Source organism: Vigna angularis, chromosome 7 (genome assembly GCF_016808095.1).
Source record: "Vigna angularis cultivar LongXiaoDou No.4 chromosome 7, ASM1680809v1, whole genome shotgun sequence".
Lineage (NCBI taxonomy): Eukaryota > Viridiplantae > Streptophyta > Magnoliopsida > Fabales > Fabaceae > Vigna > Vigna angularis.
In genome coordinates, this window is record NC_068976.1 from 3649337 (window position 1) to 3674903 (window position 25567).

The 25567-nt window shown below is 31.4% G+C and overlaps 1 protein-coding gene across 1 annotated transcript; it reads left to right on the top strand.

Annotated features, from left to right (window-relative positions):
• Positions 1-4298: 4298 nt before the first annotated feature.
• Positions 4299-19322, top strand: LOC108338283 (ultraviolet-B receptor UVR8). The gene is made up of 5 exons (XM_017575069.2): positions 4299-4500; positions 4613-4777; positions 17285-17320; positions 17443-17606; positions 17846-19322. The coding sequence occupies exons 1-5, from the start codon at positions 4410-4412 to the stop codon at positions 19130-19132; spliced, it is 1743 nt and encodes a 580-aa protein (XP_017430558.1). The 5' UTR covers positions 4299-4409; the 3' UTR covers positions 19133-19322.
• The last annotated feature ends 6245 nt before the right edge of the window (positions 19323-25567 follow it).

Here is a 25567-nt window from a genome sequence, read left to right on the forward strand (position 1 = left end):
ATTACGAGTGGGTAATGTATTTCCATCTGGCAATATTTCATTCAATAACGACAACAACTTTATAAAACTCTTATCAGTCCATCCATTGCCCGCCTTTAAATTCATGAGCCTTAACACCGTTGACAACCGTGTGAACTTAGTTGAACCGGCATACAAAGGAATCTCTGCATCAGTGAACATCGCTTCATACACATGCGTTTGGGCAAAAGCTTCTATGCCAACATCGCGAATCATGTCCTCTAAATTGTCTTCTTCAGGTTGATCTTCCATATCCATGGTGGAATCATATACATTTTCAGTTGAAGAGACAGTTGGAAAGTCTGTTATTTTGCCATGCCATATCCATGTTTTATAACTTCATACGAAACCATCACAGATAAAATGTTCCATAATATCAGTTGCGTTCAACTTCCTCCCATTCAAACAATTCACATAGGGACATCTAAACTTGACTTCATCATCACCGCTTGTACTCGCATTACGTTGCGCAAACTCTATAAATTCTTCTACCCCTCTCTCGTACTCAGTGCTGATGCGTGGTAAATTAATCCACCCTTGATCCGTACGCATGTTTACTGAAATCGTTTACAAAATTTCAATAATCTTGAATGATCACTTTGATCATGTTTGTATTCAAGGTGTGACCCTATCCCATTCAAGAAGATTCACTTTTTTATTTATTAAACATATCAATTTTAAACAACATATCTAAAATTTCACGAAATTTTGCGAGCATTTCGCATTGGTCTTCAAGTTACACGAAATGAAAGTGATTAAATCACAATCAAATATGCACCCGAAGATCAATACAAAATAAAACTACAAAATTTCATGAAATTTAAGACATGTATATTACTCGTATATTACATGTTCGGTATCTAAACCCAATCACATTATTGAACAAGTAAATTCACATCATACACTAAATTCAAAATTAAAGAACAATATCAATCTAAAATACAATCAATTTTAAATAACTAACTTCCCTTACATGACTATGGGCACAATACACTATCTCCTTTTCCTCCAAGCATGCCTAACCACAAAGAAGACAGTACTTGCATAAAGAAGGCTAAGATAAATTTTTTGAACATACCTTGACAATTCTAGTTGAACATAAATTCATTAAGAGCTCTTAGACCAGACATGCAAGCTCCAAGAACTATGCATGCAAACTAAAGACCAAATGACTTTAAAAAAAGTAAAAAAGGAACTTACTTTATTCAACAAATTGATCGAATAAAAAAATAGACATCGTCACCAAGAGTCCTGATCTTTAAACAAATGGATAGAAAATTCAAAAGACTTAAAAATATTCAAAAATTACTTTTTATAAAGGCAATTTATACTAGTTATAATTCACTTGTTATAATAAATAACACGATGATAAAATTGCAAACAAGATATAAAGTGTTAATAGAAAGTGATAATAGAAAATGATATAGAAAAAACACTTTTTATGCTTTTTTCACCTTAACCAATACAAAAATAATGTTTTTTTCTTATATCGAATTTTCCTTTTTCAATTGGATTTTCTATATAGTTTCAAAATTGATATAGAAAGTCTATTTTATATATAAGTTATGAAATCGTTATAAAAACTTTTTTTAACCGGTGTAAAAAGGTTTCCTTATACTAATGGATTCTACTTTCTAGATAAATAAAAAAATTTATAAAATTGAACTTAATTAAACTAATTTCTATTAACAAAATAATTATGTCTCTATTATAAAAACTATTTCTTATATTTTATAGAGTTTTATATATTACATGTGAAATTTTTTATTTATTTCAATATAGATAGATTTAAGATATAATCACAGTTGCTTTTTAAATTTACTTTAATTCTATGCTTAAGATATTTATTCATTTTTCTTAATAAATTAGTTATTTACTTTATGTAAAAGAGTGAACGCAGAGGTCTTTCTCTTTATTACTTTTAGATTTTAGATGTATTGGTTTTGGCACATTTTTAAATAGATATTTGACAAAAAGATGTTAATATTGGAAACCGAAAGACTCCTTTCTTAATTGGCAAAGGCGGTTACGTCTATTGAAGTTCAACCACAATTGTTTTTCGTCGTCATTGTCATTTAGAACTTTTGCACGAATTAATAATTAATAATAAGAAAATGATAGATCAACATCTTAGATATTACACGTCACCTCAGAGCATCTACATGTTAAGGGATTTGTACATTTTTAATTCATAAAAAAAATATACGTATATTAAAATTTACGGACAACTCACGATATGTTAAGGGAATTACGTTTTTTTCAATTCGTAAAAATAAAACACATATTAAAGATTTTCAACAACTCGCGTACTCTTAACTAAACATATGAGGCTTTTATATATAATTTATTTAATACATGAACAAAATTGATATACGTTTATTTTTAGATAATTATACTTTGGCTTTTTTTTTTTGCACGTATCTTGATTGATAGAGGTTATTATCTTTTTGAAATACTCTTGACTTTGTCCAAAAAATTATTGTGTTATTCTCTTCGTAGGTGGAGGTTGTTTATACAAAATTTTATTTGACAGTGGAAATAGTTTTTTAAGGTACCAAATTCACTCTAGATATGGATGAGAAGGTCCAAAGGTTATTATCACGTGTTTTATTTGAGTCGAGTTGATATAAGCTAAAAATTATGATATAAGCTAAAAGTTAAGTTGAGTTAGTTTAAGCTGACTAATTCAGTTGAGTGGGCTCTGATCAAATATTAAGATAAGTATATTTGATTTAAATTTCAAGTTGAACCAGTTTAAGTTGAATGTTGAGACAAGTTTGAGGTCGAAAGTCGAATTGAGACAACCTTAGCAGTTCTAACTGAAGGTCGAGACGAGTCAAATTTTGTATAGATAATCAGTGCAAATCAATCTTAACTGAAAGGTGAAATGAATCAAGATGAGTCATGTTTAATCAAATTGGACTAGGTCTATATCGAGTTAAATTTGGTTGAGTCCAACTTTATCACAAAGGTTGAGACAAGTCAAATTTTGTATAGATAATTAGTTAAATGAACCTTAATCGAAAGGTAAAATAAACTAAAATGAGTTATGTTCAATCAAATTAGACTAGATTCGTATCAAATTAAATCTGATCGAGTCTAGCTTGATTACAAATACTAAAATATAAATAGAAACAAAAATTTCAAATTTTTACTTTTTCGATAAGTTTGAAATTCTTAATTTTATATGTAACTCAATTACTTTAATATGTTATTGTTAGACATTTTAAATTTTTTGAAAAGATATTCTTTTAAAAGGCCTTGAAATTAAAATAAAAAGATTAATCTTTTTAAATAAATACTCTCTTGTCATGTTAGTCATACAATATAATGTCACTATGTTTTACTTTAAAAACTTCTAACATCTATAAAATAATTTAGTTATTTATTTTAAAATGAATATTAAGGATAACAGTTAGTTATTTAAAATTTTATGGGATTGAAAAAGAATACAGAGACTAAAATAATGATTCACGCTTATTTATAACGACTAAAAATTATTTGAAATATTATAAAAAGCAAAAAAATATGAATCAAAACTTACTAATTTTACATAAATCGAAAAAAATATTTAAAATTAAATATTACTTAATTGTTAAATATGTTCTTTAGATTATATTATTTATAGCTATCATTTTGAGATTTGGTTAAGTGACACAAGTTTCTCTATTTTTTACGTTTATAGTCATCTCCCTTTGGGAAACCCAAAGCAATGTTTTTTAAACAATCAAGAAAAAAAATGTAGCCTTTAAGAAATGTTGGTATAGTATTTCTTAAAACCATTATAAAGGGTTAGTATTAAAGTAGGAAAAAAAGAGAAATTTTAGGTAATTAAAAAGTGTACGTGGAAGATTTATTTTATTATTTATTCGTTGGTCGTATATATTTGTTGAAATTCCCACGTTAACTAAAATAAAATTAAATTATAATATATAAATAAGATACAAATTTCACTTTACAAGTTGATTTTTTAGGGTTGAATTAGACTTAAAATTCATTTTTAAATATAGTATTATAATCATGGTTAAAGTTTATCCTAATAAGTTCTAAGTGATATTTGAAAATCAAAATATATATAAGAATATCTAAAATAAAAATAACTAATAATATAAAAAAACTAAAGTGTGAATAAAATGGTTAATTTTTGTGATAATATATCTAAAATTTAGGATGATTTTGAATTAATAAAGAATGCATATATGGCATATATGCTATGATGTGATTATATAAAAATTAAATGTATATATATGAAATTAGAGACGTGTACATGGGAGGGGTAAAATGTTTTGACACGTGGTCACAAAAGAAAAGTGAGAGAATGTTTGGGCGAACCTTGGTCATGCCTTAAATAAAGTTATATTCTGTTGTGCACATCCTCTGTTTCTCTTCACATGATTACCATGGACACCGCGACTTTGCCCAACCTATCCACCAAAGTTTGCTCCATTGCTGCAGGGGAAGCACACACTCTTATTCTCACCGGTGACCATCTAACTAGCTGTTTTCTTTCCACACGAATCATACGCATAACCGTTTCTGTAACATGTTGCAGTTATTCGCCGAGCGGTAATTTAAATTTATTTATGGTGTGCAGGGGATGGCCGTGTTTATTCTTGGGGAAGAGGAATTCTGGGGCGGCTTGGCGGAGGTTCTGAACACGACGACCATCTTCCCGTTCAAGTCAGGTTTGGATCAGAAGAATACAGGCTCAGAATAGTGGGAATCGCCGCTGGTGCTTATCATAGCCTTGCGTTAGCAGGTTCTATTTTATCTTTTTCTAATAGTTTTTTATATTTAATGGATTTTTCAATCATTTTAATCTAAATTTATTTTATAATTTTTATATAGATTATTATCGATTAATATATGTCTTTCAAACTATAATTATTTAATTTTAAAAAGAATAATTATGGTGATGATGTAAAATTATAATGTAATAATTAATTTATAAAATATTGATGGTTTAATATTTAGTGTAAGTATTAGTTCTTAATAAGTTAATTTTTGTACGTGGAGGGATTTGAAGTTTGTACCAAATTTAATGGTGAATTGATTAAGCGTGTGCTTGAGGTGAAGTTTGCAACCTTATATCCCGATTTTGGATGTAAATAACATATTCATGTTTGACTTAATCTAATGTTTAATTAAATATGCACCAAGTTTGCATTTTTATTATTATTCATTTTATATTTAAATAATTATGTCGGTGAAACTTTTCTTAAATTCCATACTATTGAATATTTTTTATTTGGTGATAATTTTTAAACTTACAGTTAAACTAAAAGTTTCTTGTTGCATATATCTCTGACATCAATTTTATATTTAAAATTATTTAATACTCCATTTATACAAATCAAAATTGATTTAATATATATTTTACAAAATATATCAAATATAAATAATTTAACCATACAACTTTTATTATTCAATTCTAACAAAATTTAATATAAATAATCAAAATGTTATGAAATCAAAATGAAAAGATCGATAATTATTCTTTATATATAAAGTTGACAACGTAATATTTAATAAAAAAACAAACCATATTTTATTTTGATTCCTGTCGTGTATATATCTTATGAGTGTGTTTGAGCAAATTTTGATTTTCAATATTTAAAATATTATTAGTTTATGTTAATCTAATGTAACATCTCAAAAATTCTCTCTTTAAAATTCAAAATTTAAAATATTGTAATAATACAATTACATTAACACCATGTAACCTCAAACTTAAATCTATACATAAGTTTTAAGCTCATAGTTGACTGCAAAGATATCATTGAATCCCTCTAATCTGTTCTTCCAAATCTTCCTTCATCTACACCAGATCATGCGACAATCCTTCCTCTGCTCCCGTATAACAAATACGTTATACGATCATCGCAAAAATATAATTTTCCGGCACAAACAAATAAATAAGGGTGAGTTAACATGCAACACCGCAATTATAAAACAAGCATAAATGCTTTGATATAAACATCATATAAAATTTATGTCAGACATCCTCATATACCATCATACCACAGTTCCTACTCGACACTCATCCGGATGATACGTTGATGAGCGGTCACGGGAGGTTATGCACTTGTGATGACTTCTACTTTTTCTTATAAATACACTTCCAAAATACTTCATACCATTCACAAGGTTAGTCCCCTCACTATGTCCAAAACCGGCACATAGACCAGGACCTCCTGCTCCTCTCACCACATAATTCATCCTTCTCTACTTGAGACTGGATGAATTATTAGAGTATCAGGATAACCTCCAACTACGGGACCCTCAACATCAACATACACACTAATAACATAATATTACATAATCTCTCCATGAGATTCATACCATACTCCTATTCCTCAACTCACATTACATCATTACAAAATCTAACACCATAAAAATTAATATTAGAATGAGCATTATTCACCAAACTCTTTTGAACGAACGCTACTAGACGAACGCTACTGGACGAACGCTATAAGATCTAACCTGGTCGAACGTTCTATACTGATCACTATTCAAACGAACGCCATCTGGTCGAACGCTATCTGTCGAACACTAACTGACCGAACGCTATTTGGCCGAACACTATTCCCACACACTAGTCATCGAACGCTAATTGGACGAACGCCACTATTCTAATTGGACGAACGCCACTATGCTTAATGGACGAACGCTAATGAGACTCAACACACTCATACCGAACGCTAAAACCGAGCACCATAACCGACCGAACGCTATTTGAACGAAAGCTAATTGCCGAACACTGATCACTATTTGGACGGACGCTAGAAAATCATGCTCTGTAGGTCGAACGCTAAAACACAACTCCGTATTGACCGAACACTCTTAGAACGAACGCTGTTAGATCAAACCCTACTAGGCCGAACGCTCAAGAACGAACACCATGTTGGATTCAACACTACTGAGCCGAACGCTAAGATCAATTACTTAGGCCGAACGCTAAACCATTAGACACCATATTGAATTTTTCACTGTTTGGACGAACACTACAACCGAACATCATTTAGGTTGACTACAGTTTGGGACGAACGTTTAAGATCAACTTCTTAGGCTCGACACTAAAACATCAAACGTTAATAAACCGAACACTATTAAACCAGCGAAAAGAACGAACGCTACTAACCTAACACAAGAGCGATCGTTACTAAACCACAACTTGATGCGATCGTCATTTAGACCAATGACCGGACGCTATTAATATCATCCCCTAAAACCGAACGCTCTCCAGACAAGGACGAACGCTCCATATAGGGACAAACGCTAAATATTACACTTAAGGACGAACGCTCAATAAAACACCTAAGGACGAACGCTCACTACAACATTTAAGGACGAACGCTCACTATTACACTTAAGGACGAACGCTCAATATAACACTTATGAACGAACGCTCACTATAACACTTAAAGACGAACGCTCACTATAACACTTATGAACGAACGCTCACTATAACACTTAAGGACGAACGCTCAATATAACACTTAAGGACGAACGATCAATATATCACTTAAGGACGAACGCTCAATGAGTATTAATTCACTAATATCGAACGTTCAATATCCAACCTAAGAAAATCAACTTGAGAACGAACGCTCACATCATTAATCTAACAAAAACCGAACGCCTGAGATTACTTTACTAGAATACTAAGTTAAGGACGAACGCCTAAAGACATTAATTCACAATACGATTTGGACGAGCGTCTAATATAGTACTATCTTTACCTAAGGACGAACGCTAATACTCGCTAGCTTTAAATGACCGAACGTTCCAAACTGGCTGACATTAGTCGAGCACTATACGGACGAACGTTCTAAGTTGTTTGATTCGGGCGGACGCTCAGAACAATTAACGAACGTTCAGAATTTGGCTGACCACTATTTGGTCGAGTACTGTTGGAACGAACGTCCAATTTTGATTCACCAAAATTGGACGTACGCGCGTTCTGCAGAAATTCTGCAGAAACGCACCAGAGTCCAGAAACCCAGAAAACCTCCATCTTCATCTCCTTCTTCCCAATTTTTACCCAGATTTACAACAACCACAACATATCTCAAAAATTAAGGAAATAAATCAAACTCCCCTTACCTCTTGAAGACTTCCTTTGTAAAATTTGTGATCCATCTCCTCCAGTCATACAGCTCCAGATCTCCTAGCAAATTCAGTACGTCTCCCCTTTCTCTCCAGATCTGGCTGCAAGAACTCCCCTCTCACCAGATGCCCAACCCAGCTCCTCCTCTCAGCCCTTCAGAGTTTGTATAGCTTCCCATGGTTGCCCTTTGGACAGCTGGAAACGGGAGAAGGTTCCCTCCCTTTGCTGTTCTCCCTCTCTCCCTCTCACATGCCAATAATCAGGGCTTCTTTTTGCCAAGCCTCCCCCGTAAAATGCCCCCCCCCCTTTCCTTTTCTCTCCTTCCCTCATTATTGCACTCCAATAATGCGAAAGGTGGGTGACCACCGTGTCCCACCACCAAGAAAAATGTGGTCCTTACATCTAACATATATGAAACTATAAATTTTGGTCTCTAAAGTTATTTTGAGTTAAATAAGTAACATGGAATCTTAAAAGAAAAAGGTATGCACCAAATGTTGATCTTATCCTTATTATATGAAATAAATTGGAAAACCTTTTAATAATCTAAGTTGTTAAGTATCACTTATAGTATAGGGATCAAATGCAAAACTTCAAATTTTAGATATGAAATCAAAAAAAGAAGTTATATGAACTAAATCAAAACTTACTAATTTTATGTACACTAAAATTATACTTAAATATATATATATATATATATATATATATATATATATATATATATATTAAAATATTTGTTTAATTAACTCGAAATGTCCAAGATATTTGATTCATTATATCAAATTTTATGCTCTCAAATGAGAATTAAGAATTTCTCATTGTTATAGATTCAGCTACAATTACAAGTTGATACAAAATTCATCACATCGATATTTATGAATTAGTATTTTACAATCATAATTCTTATAAATTTAATACTAGAGATCACATTATTGACTCTAACAATATATAATAGGAACTTATTGATATATTTTAAAATAAAAAATAGTTGAGATGTCAAATATATAATAATATCTAGTATGATCATATTAAATTTTAACAATTTTATTTAGCACTAATTTCATTAAAGGATTAGGTAAAATAAAACTAATCGTGTTTATCCATCTTAAATCAATCTAGCATTTATGTAGACATGTCGCAATAACCAATATTATGCAGTAGTATATTAGTTTTAAAATTATAAAGAATTTAATAGTCAACTAAAAGAATTATTGAAACTAAAGTCAGAATTTGGAATATTTTGTAAGATCTAACAAATGTATTAAACTCGCCAAAGTCAGAATTTGGAATATTTTGCAATCTAGTTCAGTATTTACTTGATAGTGTGAAAAACAAAAGTTTGTTCTTGTAATATTTTCAGGTTCATGTATTATAATATATGTTTTAAAGTTTTTCTTCTTATTTTAAAAACGCTTAGCTTCTTTCAAGGTTTGCGGAATTTTTAAGTCACCAGTGAAAAGAAAAATATTGAAAATTCATTGAAAAGTATGTAAGTTGTATAGAATACGTTTAACCGAGGGACTAGTTAAACTTTATATTAAAAACGGGAAAGGTGACATATTTGAGATTCGTATGTCAAAGTCTTTATTATCTAATGTGGAGTATAATTTGCGTTCATGATTCTCTTGTTTATCTTGTTATTGATTCCACGTAATTTAGATTAAAACAAGAGATTTTTTTTTTATATGTATAAATGTATATAAGACTCGTGATGCTTTTTATTCTTCAGGAACATTATAAATCACTCATATTAGGAAGGTTGTCCTCTCCTCATGAGCACAAATCAAATGACGATATTGATAGTTTTTCTAATTCAGTAGAATATGCTTAATGAAGGTTATTTAATGCTGGAAAAGATGCTCATGTGATGATGGCAATCCCCTGGTTAGATTGGGTTAAAACTAGAAAGAAAGTCATGAAGGTGATTTTAGATAGATGTTTTACGGAAAATGATGATGAATAAAAGTTAATTGTCTCGGCCATAGGATGTTTATGGTGATGGAGGTAGTGTTTAATGATGTTCTAAGAGAAGTTAGGCCAATTTTGGAGGAAGGTGGTTAGAGGAAGCCACTTGAGTTGCTCTAGCTTAAGGTAACCTAAAAAGAGTAGTATGACACAAAAATAGTAGCATAACTTTACTCTAAATCAAAGGTGAATACAAGAGTGGAAGACACCTCTATTTATAGGCTAAGCGAGAAGCTAAACCTAAAAACCCTACCTTGGCTAACTTGGAGAGCAGAGAGAAAATAATCTTGAGTGGCCTTGGCCCTTTATTGACTTGAGTGGTCAAAATCCTATCTACTTGGCCCAAAATACAAGACCAAAAATAAATCATACACTATTAGACCCATAATACAAAGCCCAAATAAATTCTAGACTACTTGACCCAAAATACAAGGCCCAAAATTATTCTTACTCTAAAAGCTTCATGATGGTCCAAGAGATAAAGTCTAGGTCCACCTTTCACATATGACTTTAACTTTTCTTGAAAGTGTTTGGTCATGGCTAGGAGGTATGTCATCATTCACTCCCTCTTGAAAAGGATTTGTCCTAAAATTTTCATTTTTTCGTGATAAAACCCTTTTGTTATTATTGGTCAACTTGTGTATCACTCTTCCAGGATCAAAAATCCATATGCAGTAATCACCAATCAATATTTCATTAAACCTTTGTATCACAGACAAAATATATCTCAATGAAAAATTAGAAGACTTTCAAGGCCTACTTCATAAAAGTGTTTTTGTCTCCTTTGAGTTAATTATAACCTAGAAGGTAACATCAAATCAAAGTGTGATTTTGAATTATCCAAGGAGAGTTTATAGCAATGGAAGAAAGTGGTAAATTTGAAAAGTTTTATGATTATGTAAGAATTAAGAAAGATGAATTAATGTTAAATTGAGAAAAATATAATGATTGAAAAACTCCCTTTATCATCTTAGTTTCAATTATTTTTTAGTGAGTGGTAAGTGTCTTCAATAGTATTTTTTATTTTTTTCTTCTCCTAATCTTTTCTTATACTCTTCTCTTCTTTCTCTTTTATTTCTTTCTCATCCCTCTCTCTTCTATTTTTCTCTTCATACTCTCTTCTTTTTATCTTCTCTTTCTTTCTTAATTCTCTTTTCTTCTCTTCTTTTCTCTTTTATCCTCTATTATTTTATTTTAAAATTCTAAGTTCCTCCTCTAAAATGAGAAGTTAGACATTTTTTTAATTTTTTTTTCCTTTTGTTTGGCCTCTTGCTTTATTTTTCCTTACTCCTCTTTCTCCTTTTTTTTTCTTTCTTCTTTTAATTTTTTTTTGTATTTTTTTTAGTGTTAATTAAGAATTCTAAGCTCTTCTTCTAAGGAAGCAAGATATTTTTGCCTTCAACTCTTTTTTTTTCTTCTTTTTGGAGGGTTTCTTGCGTTTGTCAAATTTTTAGTGATTTTAGTTCTTTGGCCATATGTTTTAAACTGGTTGGGCCTCTTCACTAGAATCACTACCAATTTGGTAAGAAGGAATCCTGTACATTCTTAAAGTTTTTTTCTCAAAAACATGCTATGCATAAATACATTACTTAATATTTTAAAAGAAATTTCTTAAGAGACTTAAGGAAGAAAAAAAATACTCAAGTTCACTTCCAGGAAAGGGAGGTGAATCACAAAGGATTGCTTAAGAACTAATACTTTTCTAGCCAAAGCTTACCTTAGGTACTCTTCCTCCAAACTTCTCAAAGGAAATTAAAATTGAAATAAAACTACATACACATTAAGCTACCACAATTAAAAAAACAATAAACTAACTAAGTATGCAACCTAATGACTAAGTTAGAAGAACTTTGATTCCTAAACCTAATCAACTAAAAAAATGAAATTCACTAAGGTTTAGAGGTTCTTGTTAGAAGATGGGATTTAGCACAAAAAACTTTCCTAAGACACCTAACAAGGTCGAAACTTACAATGAAAAAAAGGAAACAAATGGTTCTTCCTCCCAAGTGTTTCTTTCTTTTTTATCACTCTATACTCCAAGCTTCCTTTAGGTCTTCACCACCTAAGATAATACCTCAAGGATATTGGCTCACCTAAAAAAGAGAACCTCCACCATAAAATAAGGGAAAAAACCAAGAAGATGGAAATCAAAAGGAAAAAGTAAGAACAAGTTTAAAACAAGAAAGGTTTTGCAAAATGATTTTAAGTATGATAAAACTAAGAAAACCAAGAAGACAAACAAGAAATTAAATGGTAAGAAAAGAAGGTTATGCACTAAAAAGAAGTCCTAAAAAAGGTACTAAAATAGATGCACAAAAACAAAAACTACTAGAATATGAAGTGGGTAGTTCTTATCTTTGGCAAACTTTAAGCAAATAGGGCTCTAAGACCACTCTTTTAGCGTCATTGGTCAATACTTAAGCTGCTGAAAAGTGAAATAAAATGCTCAAAACAGTGAGAAAAACGTTTCCAAGCAGATTAACCAATCAAAACAGTAGTAGTGGTCAAATGCACACAAATTTTTAGCACTTTTCTAAACTCTCTTTGGCACTTCTTTTGAGGCCTTTGCTTAAAAGCTTTTAATATTTTTTAGTGAAAAACAAAACCACCACACACTAGAAATAAAGATGATATTTTGGTTTTGAAAGTTCAAAGAACAAGAAATACAAAGTAGAAGAAAACCTACTATAATTAAAATAGAGTTTGAAACTTCAACACGACAATAGAGAATTTTTTCTAATGAACTTATGGATGATCTAATGGCAAGTATAAACCCACAACTATAAATATAAGGCACTCAAAAGGTTGTGTATAATTCAGTTTTGAAATCTAAGTTGTATATAATTTTTGGTGATTTTTTAAAGCACACACTAGAAGTAAATGATAATAAAAGGACTATACATGACTCTAGCAACATGGATGGATTAGAAAATCAAAATGACTCAAAATATTGAAAGTGACTGATTATATATGTAGAAAAGACTAAAAAAAAACTTAAAAGCACACAAACAATAGCCTAAACTACCAAAACAAAACCTAGAAAACGTTGATGAAAACATTATAGTAGTTTTGGCCTTTACTGACTATTTTGATCATAACTTTCTCCACAAAACTCCAAATGAAATTATTTTTTCTTTGTTGAAAACTAGACTCAAAGGGCTTTAATTTGATTATAAATAAGTATTTTTTGGACCTTTGAGCTAGGTGCAGTTTAATTTTGAAAATTGTCAATGTTAACTATAGAGTAAGAGAGATTGATTTGGACCATTTCAAAATAGCTACAACAAGACGATAAGGAGAAAACATGAACAACATAGAATTTAAACACGAAGATAAATATCAAGATACTTAGCTTTTGAAGAACCTAAGCTCTTGATACCAAATGATAGTAATCTCCTAGCTAGGTTCAACCGAAACTAGAAGGAAAGCCATGGAGGTGGTCATGGATGGGTGTTTTGTGGTAAATGATGATGGGTAAAAGGTTAAGTGTTTCAGCCTTAGAGTGTTTTATGGTGATGGAGGTGGTGTTTAATGATGCTCTAAGGTTAGGTCAACTCTTTGAGAAAGGTGGCTAAAGGAGGTTACTTGGGTTGTTCTAGCCTAGGGTGACCTAAAAAGATTAGTATGACATAAAAATGGCAACATAACTTTACTATAAATAAATCGAAGGTGAATACAAGAATGAGAGACATCTTTATTTATAGGCTAAGGGTGTCTTCTAATATGTAAAAGCTAGACCTAAAAACCCTACCTTGGCTAACTTGGAGATCAAGGAGAAAATACTCTCCATTAAGAGAAAAACAAGTTGCAAAATTATCTCCCATGAGAGGGGAACATGTGGCCACTACCTATGGAGAATCCTCTCCATCCCTAGAGTAACATGTGAGCATTAATTAGAAGGAAAAACACTTCAAAGGGAGGACGACACGTGTCATGTATGACCCACTCTCTTTGTACACCAAGTTAGGTGAAAACTTTGATCCCTTGGCAACTAAGCCAAATTTGCTTCCTACTTTGGTTAACATTGGGTCTTAGCCCTTTGTTGACTTACGTTGTCAAAACCCTATTTTACTTAACCCAAAATACAATACAAAAAATAAATCCTACACTACTAGGCTTATAATAGAAAGCCCAAATAAATCTTAGACTACTTGACCCAAAATAGAGAGCTCAAAATTATTCTTACTCTAAAAGTTTTATGATGACCCAAGATGGCCCAAGAGACAAAGTCTAGGTCATCTTCCATAGATGACTTCAACTCTTCTTGAAAGTGTTTGGTCACGACTAGGAGGTATACCATCATGTGTCTTGTTGTATAGCTAGACTAGTTTACATAATATTATAAAAAAAATATTTTATAAAGTTTTATTTATAAGACTGTAATAACTTATGGGTAATAACTATTTAGATCACACTATATATATATATATATATATATATATATATATATATAACATTTCTTGAATGAAGTATCGTATTGTCAATATGTTTCCATTGGTTAGACACATGTTTATGTGAAACAACAAACAACACCAAATCATTATGAAATGTTATTTCTAAAAGTAGTCTACTTAATTTGATTCTTATTTTCATTTCTTAGATAATACTTCTACTATTTACTTCTTAGATAATACTTCTTTAGCTATTTGCATCCTTTATATTAGTCTTCTTTTCCTTTTAATTCTTCATTTTCTTGTCACTAATCTTTTAGACAATATTTCTTCATTATTATTTTATTCGTGTGATAAGCTCTTCTATAAAAAAAGTTAGTAAAGTTAGATTTAATAATACGATCATATCCAAAAAAGATTGTGATTGTTTCTAAATTTGGATTTATTTTATAAAATTGATGAATTATTAGACAAAATAAACTAGAGAATAAAAATTGATAAAAGTGGAGAACGCAAAATAAGATAGTGATGATAGACATCACAATCTAGTAGATTGATAAGTCAATGAAGATCCGTCACAAAGATATCAATCTTTGATAAGAGCTAGCATTTTATAACAAGAACTAAGAGAATCATCTCTTAAATGGAATTCAATTTCATAAATAACCAACCAAAGGTACATTTGTTTTTTATAAACATATAAACAGACTTAAACACTTATGAACTCTAAACCAAACACACCATATTGTAAAGTAACTTAAAATTAAAAAAAATAGATAAATAGAACGAACTAGTCGCCCAACGACCGTTCACCCAATGACACTTGTCGCTTAGTGAAAATTACGGTTTGTAAAACCCAAAATTAATGCTTGCCAAGTAACTAGTGGCTCGTCCAATAAACTTACGAGACTTAAAAGAAAATTACATTAACTCAAAATAATTCAAAATTATTTCATAAGTGAACTATAAGTTATGATCTTCGTATTCGTATTCTTTGAATTTCCAAATTCTTGTATTATCATGAACTTTGAAAATATTTGTTCTTCTAATCTTTTATTCTTTGACTTTGTCATAGGCCTTTTAAACGATTGTGGTTCCTCTTTAAGTTTCTCTTCTAATTCTTCTTGTATTAATTTCTGGAATAGTTCTCTATCATTTAACATATTACAATTCATTCCTACAATAAGAAAACTCATTGTGTTCAATAGATGACAGAAGAGAAACTAACAAATTCATTCAACAGTACAAATATATGAATTAATTATGCTAGAAAACTATAGTTATTGAGTAAATGTAGCATATGATGATGCATTAACATTCTTTAAAATATTTGCAAAGTACACTAGTATAGATTATATTCTTTGGAGCAACCTCTCAAGTGATACGACCTCACTTTATTTTTTAACACCTAAATAAAAGTAACCCATATATGAATCATATCACTATTATTTTATAATTGAATACAAGTAACTCATATATACGGAGACAATAAAATAATACAAAGTTAGTTATAAATGGAAAGAGAAACTTAACTAACTAATAAAACAAACGAATTATTGTTAGCCACTATATTGTCCAGCCAAACGTGATCTAGCACTTACACTTAAAAGTAATTTATCTATCAATATGAACGAAAAAATTGTGAGCTGAAACCAAGTAAATTTCAAAATTACTACAAGTTAAAAGTCACCTATAAGTCATCTTCTATGTACCCGATTTAAGCCTTCTTTCTTAACATAATTTTTTCATATCATTATATTAGTAAGTTTTCACAATATAGTTAAGAAAATGGATTTTAACTCTAACTCAACATTACAAAACCAATTTATAAGGAGATGTTTGTTTTTATTTATATACTATAAATTAGCATTATTTCTATTCGATATGAGACTTTCAACATACTTTCCTTATACTGAAACATATATATCTCGAATGTGGGACTAAACATTAATTTATAATCCAATAGTAGTCTGATAGTGAGTGAAACAATAGATCTAACAAACAACAGACTTCGTTCAGATAGACTCTAACTTATGGTTCTGATATCATGTTAAGAAAGTAAACTTTTAACATAACTCAACCTTACAAAATCGGCTTGTAAGGTGAGATTTACACTCACTTATATACAAAAGATTGACTTTATCTCTAGTGAATGTAAGACTTTCAACAATAAAAAATATAATTTATAGAAATTTGTGTATTTTAATTTTTAATACTACAAAAAAAAATTGGAATTACTGAAAACATTAATCTGTCGGAAACAGTCAAAGTCCATCGATAAAATTTTATTTTATATAGTTTACAAAACAATGTAATTAAATAAAAATGACTATAAGTAAAATCACGTGTTATAGTACTATATAAAGATTTTTCTTTCTTCATACAAGTTTATTTTATTATCATTGCATTCTATATAAATAAAATTCAATGTTGCAATGCACATAATTTGTTCTCGTTTCGATTTCGCGATGCCAAATTTATTTAACAATGTTTATATTCAATACATGATATTTGAAAATATAATTTAAAACTAAGTTTGATGAAGCTTCGAAGTATAGTGTAGTGAGATATATTTTTAACACTTTTTTTTCTCGGAGTTGTGAAGTTAGAGTTGCAATCTTAGGAGCTAGGGAAGTTAATTTCCTCTCTTACCTTTGATGATGGGACACATATTCAAGTGACTTAATTATTACTAAAATTTAATATTGTGTGATTGACAGAACTTAGGGCAATATCATAAAATGAAATTTAAGGTTCTTTCCCCTATCTAATTGTTCATACTACTTTTGTTTGACAGATGATGGATCTGTTTGGTGTTGGGGCTACAATATATGTATCCTTAATATTCTTAGTCTATTGGTGAAATTAAATTACAGAAATTTCTTCTGCATTTGTTCTTTGTTATAATAATGAGCTGATTTATATAGTTTATAAACATCCTTGACTATTATATGGATGGTCAACTTGGTATCAATGGAGAGGACTTCCATGGTGAAAAACATAACGATGGTGATTATTCTATAGTGCCATGCTTACTAAATAAGTTTCTCGACTTGCACCCTCCTGTTTCTTCATCAGCATCAACTATTCCAGAAGCAGAAAACGAATCATCATTGAAGGTAAGATATGAAGAGTGCTGATTACTTAAAACACTTTTTTTTATCCAACACTCCGACAGGATTACATGTTGTGTTTTAGTCCCTCGCAACACGGTGTTCGATGACTGTTGAAACTATAATAGGTATAGGTGTCAATTTATGTTTAATAAGTACGAACTTCCCTTATGCATTTATTTCTAAACAAAAAAGCAAGTCAAGCTTTATGTCTCATAAGTTATGTGTTTTAAACTGTTTCACAGATAACTGTTGTGAAAGCAGGAGGAATGATGTCTCTGTGTATTGATAATCTTGGGGCCCTCTGGATGTGGGGACATTGTCCTGGAGAAAACAAAGAAGGTGGCGTCTCTCTTATAAGCAACTTCACTCCAACACCAGTATGGGATTTTCATGGTCACATTGTAGTTCAAGTAGCATGTGGAAAGGAACATGTTGTGGCACTTGTTACTGCTGGAGAATCATACAAGGGTGTGGATGATCTAGTGTGCTATACTTGGGGTAACAACAGTCATGGTCAATTAGGGTTGGGGGATAAGGAGAATAGGCCAAGACCTGAAGTGGTAAAAACATTTGACCTGGAGTCCCTTTGGGTAATTTATGAGGTAACATGTGGTGCTTTTCACACAGCTTTGCTCACTCACAGAAAGAGGTCTAGTGACACATTAGAAAGCACATGTTGGACATTTGGCCTTGGGGATAATGGACAACTTGGACATGGTACAACACAAAGCAAACTTCTTCCTGAACCTGTTAAGGAATTGCCACAAAATGTGCATCTGGTTTCTGTTGACTGTGGCTTGTTTCATACTTGTGTTGTTTCAATTGATGGGTATGTATGGTCATGGGGAATGGAGAAGGGTCTTGGCTTATGCCCTGATGATAGTAATGGTGGAACACATTCTGGTGATGCTCTTTCTCCCCTTCTTGTCTCATGCAATCCATATCAGACTAAATTTCCAAAACCTATTCAAGTTGCATGCGGAGCTGCACACACTGTTCTTGTTGCGCAAGAGGGATATAAACTTTGGTCTTGGGGTAGAGGAAGGAGTGGGGTTCTTGGAAATGGTAAAACTACGGATAGTTACACTCCCACCATTGTGTTATGGCCTCCACTGATTCAAGATTTCGAACAAGAGAAATCACATAGCTCCGGAGAGCATGATAAAAAGGAGAGTGAAAGAGTCACTGAGACAAATGACAAATTATCTTCAGCACTGAACAAAGTGAAGCTACTTCAAACAAAGTTATCCGTAATGGAAAGATATGCGAATATGCTTCATGGTTTTATCTTTGGAGAACCTTTTGATGAACAAGATATACCTTCTTCATTGCAAAATTCTGGTGAATTTGATATTTCAAGGGAATGGGAGAACATTTTAGAGGCTGCAGATAATACAAAGCTAAGTAAGTTGGAAATGGTCTACCAAAGTATGCTTGCTGCTGTGAAAGATAAGCTAATGAAAAGAAAGATTAAGGAGATTGTAAATGAATGCCTATCCTCCTCACATGCCGAAAATGAGCATATATAAGTTAGAAACAAGCATTATGTTCACAGGATTGTATAAACAAAAATAGTAAATTCTACTCAAATTGATAATGCCTGGGTCTATTATCTGTTGTGTCGTAGACAATATTATTGTAACTCTCTTCTATGATTGAGTTTTGTACAAAGCTGAGCACCAATTGCCATCGTTTTGTATGGCATAAAGTTTGCTGTTATTCAGGAGATGTATCCGTCCTCTTAGTATGACTGATTCCTTACTCACGTTGGTCAATAGAAGCTATGATCGGTTGATATTTTATGAGTTGCACGTGTGTTTTAAGAAATGTTAGGTAGCACTGTGTAACTAAATGATGTAAACTTCGTAATGTTTTATTAGAAACGAAAATATTTGTTAAAGTTTTACTGAAGGGCTCATTTAATTCATAAAATTGTCACTTGCTATATTATATTAGTCTCTATTGGATTTAATTTATTTTCCGTTCATATCTATGTTGGAAGAAAAGAATAATCCTTGTCCTGAATTATTCTTGATATATCTCAGGATTTTTATTGCTGCTGCATAGTGATCTTCCAAAGGATTGGAAAGAAATTGACTGAGAGTACTAACAGCGAAACATAAATATGGTCTTGTGTTGGTTAGATATAGTAACCTGCCAAGAAGTCTTCTATAGGCCTGCACATCTGAATAGGGTTTCCCTTCTGTCTTGGAAAATTTTGTGCCTGGCTGTATAGGAGTAGAAACAGGTTGACATCCCAACAATCCTGCATCTTCTAGTAACTCTAGAGCATACTTCCTTTGTGACAAATTAATGTCCTGTTGAGATCTTGCAATTTCTAAGCTTAGAAAATACTTGAGTTGGCCTAAGTCTTTAATCTTGAACTTTGCATTCAATAGAGCCTTCACAGTTTGGATTTCCTGGATGTCATCACCTGCCAAAACTATATCATCTACATAAACAAGTAAGATGGTAATATGAGCAGAATCACTTTTGACAAAAAGTGAATAATCTGATTTTGATTGTATGTAGCCCAAAGAGAGTAAAGTAGTTGTCAACTTGTAATTCCATTGTCTAGAGGATTGTTTGAGTCCATATAAAGACTTCAACAACTTGCAAACTTGTCCTAGTTTTTCAGTTTTATAACCAAGAGGAAGAGACATGTATACTTCTTCATCTAGATCCCCATCTAAAAAGGCATTAGTTACATCTAGTTGATGTAAATACCAATGTTTGGAAGCTGCTAAAGCCAGAACCAATCTTACTGTTGTGAGTTTGACAACAGGTGAAAAAGTCTCAAAGTAATTTAAACCTTGTTGTTGTGTGTAGCCTTTGGTTAATAACCCTTCCTTGTATCGTTCAATACTCTCATCAACATGCCTCTTTATTTTGTATACCCATTTACATCCGATAGGTTGCTTTCCATTAGGTAGATCAGTCAAAACCCAAGTTTTGGTATTTTCTAAAGCTGCAATTTCTTAATCCATGGCATTTCTCCAACAATCATGTTTGATGGCTTGGTTATAGGTTTTACGTTCACTAACTTGGGAAAGATTAAGGACATATGATTTATGAAGAGATGATAATGCATCATATGATAGATATGAAGAGATGGGATATAAGGTACCTGTGGATGACTGAGTGGCGGAAGAAGTAGATAACATGTTGCAATGATAGTCCTACAGATAAGATGGTGCATGTTTTGGCATGGTAGATTTCCTTTGTGGAGTAGCAGTGACAGGTTCAACAGAAACAGGCTGAGAAGAGAAAATAATAGGGTCGAAAACAATATAAGGAGGAGATGTAAGTGGTAAAGAGGGTTGATCAGTAACTTCTGAGAAAAGAGGTGATGGAGGTGAAATAATTTTGGTGACAAAATTCAAGGAATTTTGTGTATCAATAGGTGAGTGCTTGTCACTAGTAAGAAAAGGAAATATATTTTCATAAAATACTACATTCCTTGATAGAAAAATTTCCCTAAAGTTGAAATCTAACAAAAGGTAGCCTTTCACTCCTATTTTAAAACCTAGTAAAACACATTTTCTTGCACGAGGTTGAAATTTTGTTCTATGAGTTTGAAGAGTTGAAGCATAGCAAAGTGAGCCAAAAACTCGTAAGTAAGTAATGTCAGGTTTAACATTGTGTAACAACTGAGATGGAGAAAAATATGCCAAAACTTTGGAAGGTAAAATATTAATGAGTTGCACAGCATAACGAACAGCAAAAGACCAGAAAATTATGGGCAAATGGGATTGAAACATTAAAGATCTAGCAACATTGAGAATGTGTTGATGTTTTCTCTCAACGACTTCATTTTGTTGAGGTGTTTCAACACAAGATAATTGATGTTGTATCCCTTTTTGTCTATAAAAATCTGTCATTGCAAACTCATTACCATTATCTGATCTAACAGCTTTTCATCAATGCCAAATTGTGTTTTTATATAAGAAACAAAGCCAATAAGTTGTGATCTTGTATCTGATTTACTTGCCATTAATTTAATCCATGTGTATCTAGACATATCATCCACTATAGTTAAGAAATATTTGAAACCATCAACAGAAGAAGTACTATAGGGCCCCCAAATATCAACATGAATTAAATCAAAAGGAGCTTTTGAAACATTAGTACTTAATTGAAAAGGCAATTTTCTTTGCTTAGAATAATGACAAGCATCACAATGAGTGTATTTTGTTTTAGGTAAAGTGGCATACATATTGCGTAATTTGGTATAACAAGAAAAAGAAGGATGCCCTAGTCTATAGTGCCAAATATCTATAGAGTTATGTCTTATTGTAGAACAAGCAATAGAATTCTCAGAAGTAATAGCAGTTGGTGAACCAAGGGGTGTGGGTGCAGGAACTATCATGACATACAAGTCATCTCTTTCTTCAGCTTTCCCAATCATCTGCAGGGTTGACTTGTCTTGTATTTCACAGGAAAATTCAGAAATGTTAAGTTTACAAGATAGAGATTTAGTTAACTTTGTGACCAAAATAAGATTGACAGAAAAATTAGGAACAAACAAGACATTATGTAAAGTAAGGTGTGGGCTAAGTGAAACTGTAATTTGTAAGATTCTATGATAAGAAATAAAATGAGACAAAGAATTGGATATATGATCAGTAGCACCTGTGTCTAGAATCCATTGGGAATAGATATTACCTTGAGCCTGAGAAGAAGTGGAAGCATTATGAGAGCTCACTAGATTGATAGAATGTGGAACACTGGGATTAGATTGAGGAAGAAGTTCCAATAGACCATGAATTTGCTCTTGAGAAAGTCCCAAAGTTGAGGAATGTGATTGTGCCGGAGAATTATTATAAGAAGGAACTACTGTAGAAGAATTTGTTGTAACATTGTGGACTCTTTTGGATTTGAGATCAGGTGGTAATCCATATATTAGAAAGCAAGTATCAATGATGTGGTTTGTCTGCCATAGTGAGTGAATTGTCGAGGTGCACCAAACCTTCCCCTGAGGAACGAGCCTGAGAACCTTGATAACGAGCTTGAGAACCTTGATATGAAGATCTTCCCCAACCATAATCATTGGCAGGAGAGGGTTTACCTCTGCCATTGAAGATAGAAAAAGAAGGTTTAGATTGAGAAACTTGTGACGCCATGACTAGAGGTTGAGAAAGAATTCCTGATTGTAATTGTCGCTCATGTTGAATTATCATCGAAAAAATTTTGGGTAAAGAAGGCAAGGGATCCATGAGAAGGATCTGAGAGCGAACAACAGAGTAATTATCATTCAAGCCTCTAAGAAAACAAAGAACACAATCATTTTCACGATATTCCTTCATTGTCTTAGAAACAACACAACAAGAAGCAGAAGATTGACATTCAGGAATAGGACAAAAATTGCAAAGTTCAACCCAGAGAATCTTCATTTTAGTGTAATATGCAGTGACACTTAGGTCAGATTGATGCATTGAATAAAGATCTTGATGCAATTGTGAAATTCGAACAGAATCACCTTAGGAGAAACGATCTTTGAGATCCTTCCATGCCGCAGAGTCAATCTAGATAACACTTGTAGCAATCTCATGAGAAACAGAATGATTGATCCAAGATAAAACTAGATTATTGCAACGCTTCCATGCTGGAACCATGGGATCTGTATCAGCTGGACAAGGAATGGAACCATCAACAAAACCAAATTTATTCTTCATTTTTAGTGTCATAGACATCGAGCGAGCCCATCCATGATAATTGTGACCTTCAAGAATTGGGGAAACAAGCACTAGTGAAGAATTCTCGTCAGGGTGAATGTAATAGTCGTGTGTTGTATCTTGCAACGATGCGAGAGTAACAGAGGGAGTAGCCATAGAAGGAGAAGAAAAAGACAGAAAAGCCAAGAACGAAAGGTAGAAGATGAAGATCTGGGCAGGAAAAAAATTGGTTGCGGAAGAACATGATAAAAAATTAATTTTCTTCTGATACCATGTTATAAGAAAAAAAATGATAGAAATTGTATTTCTTATTCCATAATCAGGAGAGAGTACAATTTACATATATATAATTGTTTGAAACAATATATAAACGAAATATAAATATAAAAATAGAATATAAATATATAAACATAAATGTACATATCGAAAAATAAATTAAATCCAATAGTCTCTTCAGTAAATAAAATTAGAAACAACAAAGTTCATTAAATTATAAATGCTTCACTCACACTACAAAAATCTGTATTTTTACCGGGAGTTTTTTTAAATATTACCGGCGGTTTTAACCCCTGCAAATCATATTTCCCGCAGTTGGAAAAACCGGTGGAAAAACGTCCGTCGCCAAGCAAGTACCGGCGGTTCTGGAAAAAACCGCCAGTATTAGCGAGAGTTTCCAGAAACCGCCGGAATTTCCAGGGGTTTTGTAGAAACCGCCGGAATTAGTTGGGGTTTTATCAAAACCGCCGGAAATAGCGGGGCTACTCAAAAACCGCCGGAACTAGCTGGGGTTATCTCAAAACCGCCCCTATTTTTGATGGTTTAGTTTACCGGGGTTTTAAAACCGCTGGGAATTTGTATAGTTCATTTTTTTTATTGTAATAAAATTATATTATAATAAAAATGATTTTATTGACAAAACAAACAATAAATTAATATGAACTAAAATTTAATAATATTGCATAAAATAAACTACATTGTTCAACCTAATATCATTCATATAACTAATTGTTCATACATAAAAATTAAAAAGAAACAGGTTCATTATGTTCAATATAGATGTTCAATACTAAAAGTATGACTCATAAAAGTATTCAATAACAATATCTAATTTTTTTCTTCATTACATCCATTGTTTGGCCCACTCTCTTGATCAGATACCTACAATATAACATAATAGTTAGTCGATAATATATTTAATAAAAAAATCATACAAATAAATTTAACAATTAAAAAAATCATATGTGCAACATACTCCTAGTGTTTACATGATCATATAAAACACCATTTCAGGTCCACATGTATCCCCTTCATCACCCTTCAGTGTATCTTTTCAATCTTTCAATTAGTTTCCAGTCTCATGTATGACATTCAATTAATCGAGAAATCATTTTATTTTTGAACAGAGGTGAAATGGATTAATTTTTTAACTTCGTAATAATGACTTCTTTTATTTTATTCAATAGAATTTAGAAGCAATAATTTGGGGATGACTTGCTTCTTATTATATCTTTTCTACTATACAATATAAAATAATAATCAGTTTTACAAATTTGTATTTGATAATTTAAAATTAAAAACATGTATATATAATATAATTTGTAAAGAGGGTATTGCTACTGTTTTTATCTATGAAGAGTAGTATTATCCAGTATAATATAATCAGATTATATCCCAGTTCTAAGTTGGATTAAATTTTGAGATTATTTATAATTTCAAAGACTGAATTCACATTATAACTTATATTTTTAATTCCCTTTCTTTTTATTTATCTATTTAATTTTTTATCTTGTTAGATTATTTCTTACCCTGCTTTCTTAAGACATTAATTTTGAGGTGATTTAAGAGGAAGTGGCTATGTGTTGAGTGTGTCCCACACTAATCTTATATTTTGCTATATCACATAATGATAAATAACCTTTTTATCATCACGTCAATGATATTTTCATAGCTATATATATATATATATATATATATATATATATATATATATATATATATATATATATATATATATATATATATATATATATATATATATATATATATATATATATATATATATATATATTCAACAAATGAAACACTGATATAAATACTGTAAATTTAATTATATCAGTTGTGTCAAATTATATGTACAGTACACACATGCATTTCTAAGATCAAGAATATGGTTGACATTTGCAGGAACAACTTGAACAAGAAATAGATAAGGATATTCTTACCAGAAGCTGTAGTCTCACCAAGAATATCCTTGAATTGGTGTGAATCAAGTTTAGGACCTGAACAAAG

Coding starts and splice junctions, on each gene's coding strand:
- LOC108338283 (XM_017575069.2), top strand. CDS start 4,410: ATGATTACCATGGACACCGCGACTTTGCCCAACCTATCCACCAAAGTT. Junction 4,501..4,612: donor ACACACTCTTATTCTCACCG/GTGACCATCTAA, acceptor TATGGTGTGCAG/GGGATGGCCGTGTTTATTCT. Junction 4,778..17,284: donor TCATAGCCTTGCGTTAGCAG/GTTCTATTTTAT, acceptor TTTGTTTGACAG/ATGATGGATCTGTTTGGTGT.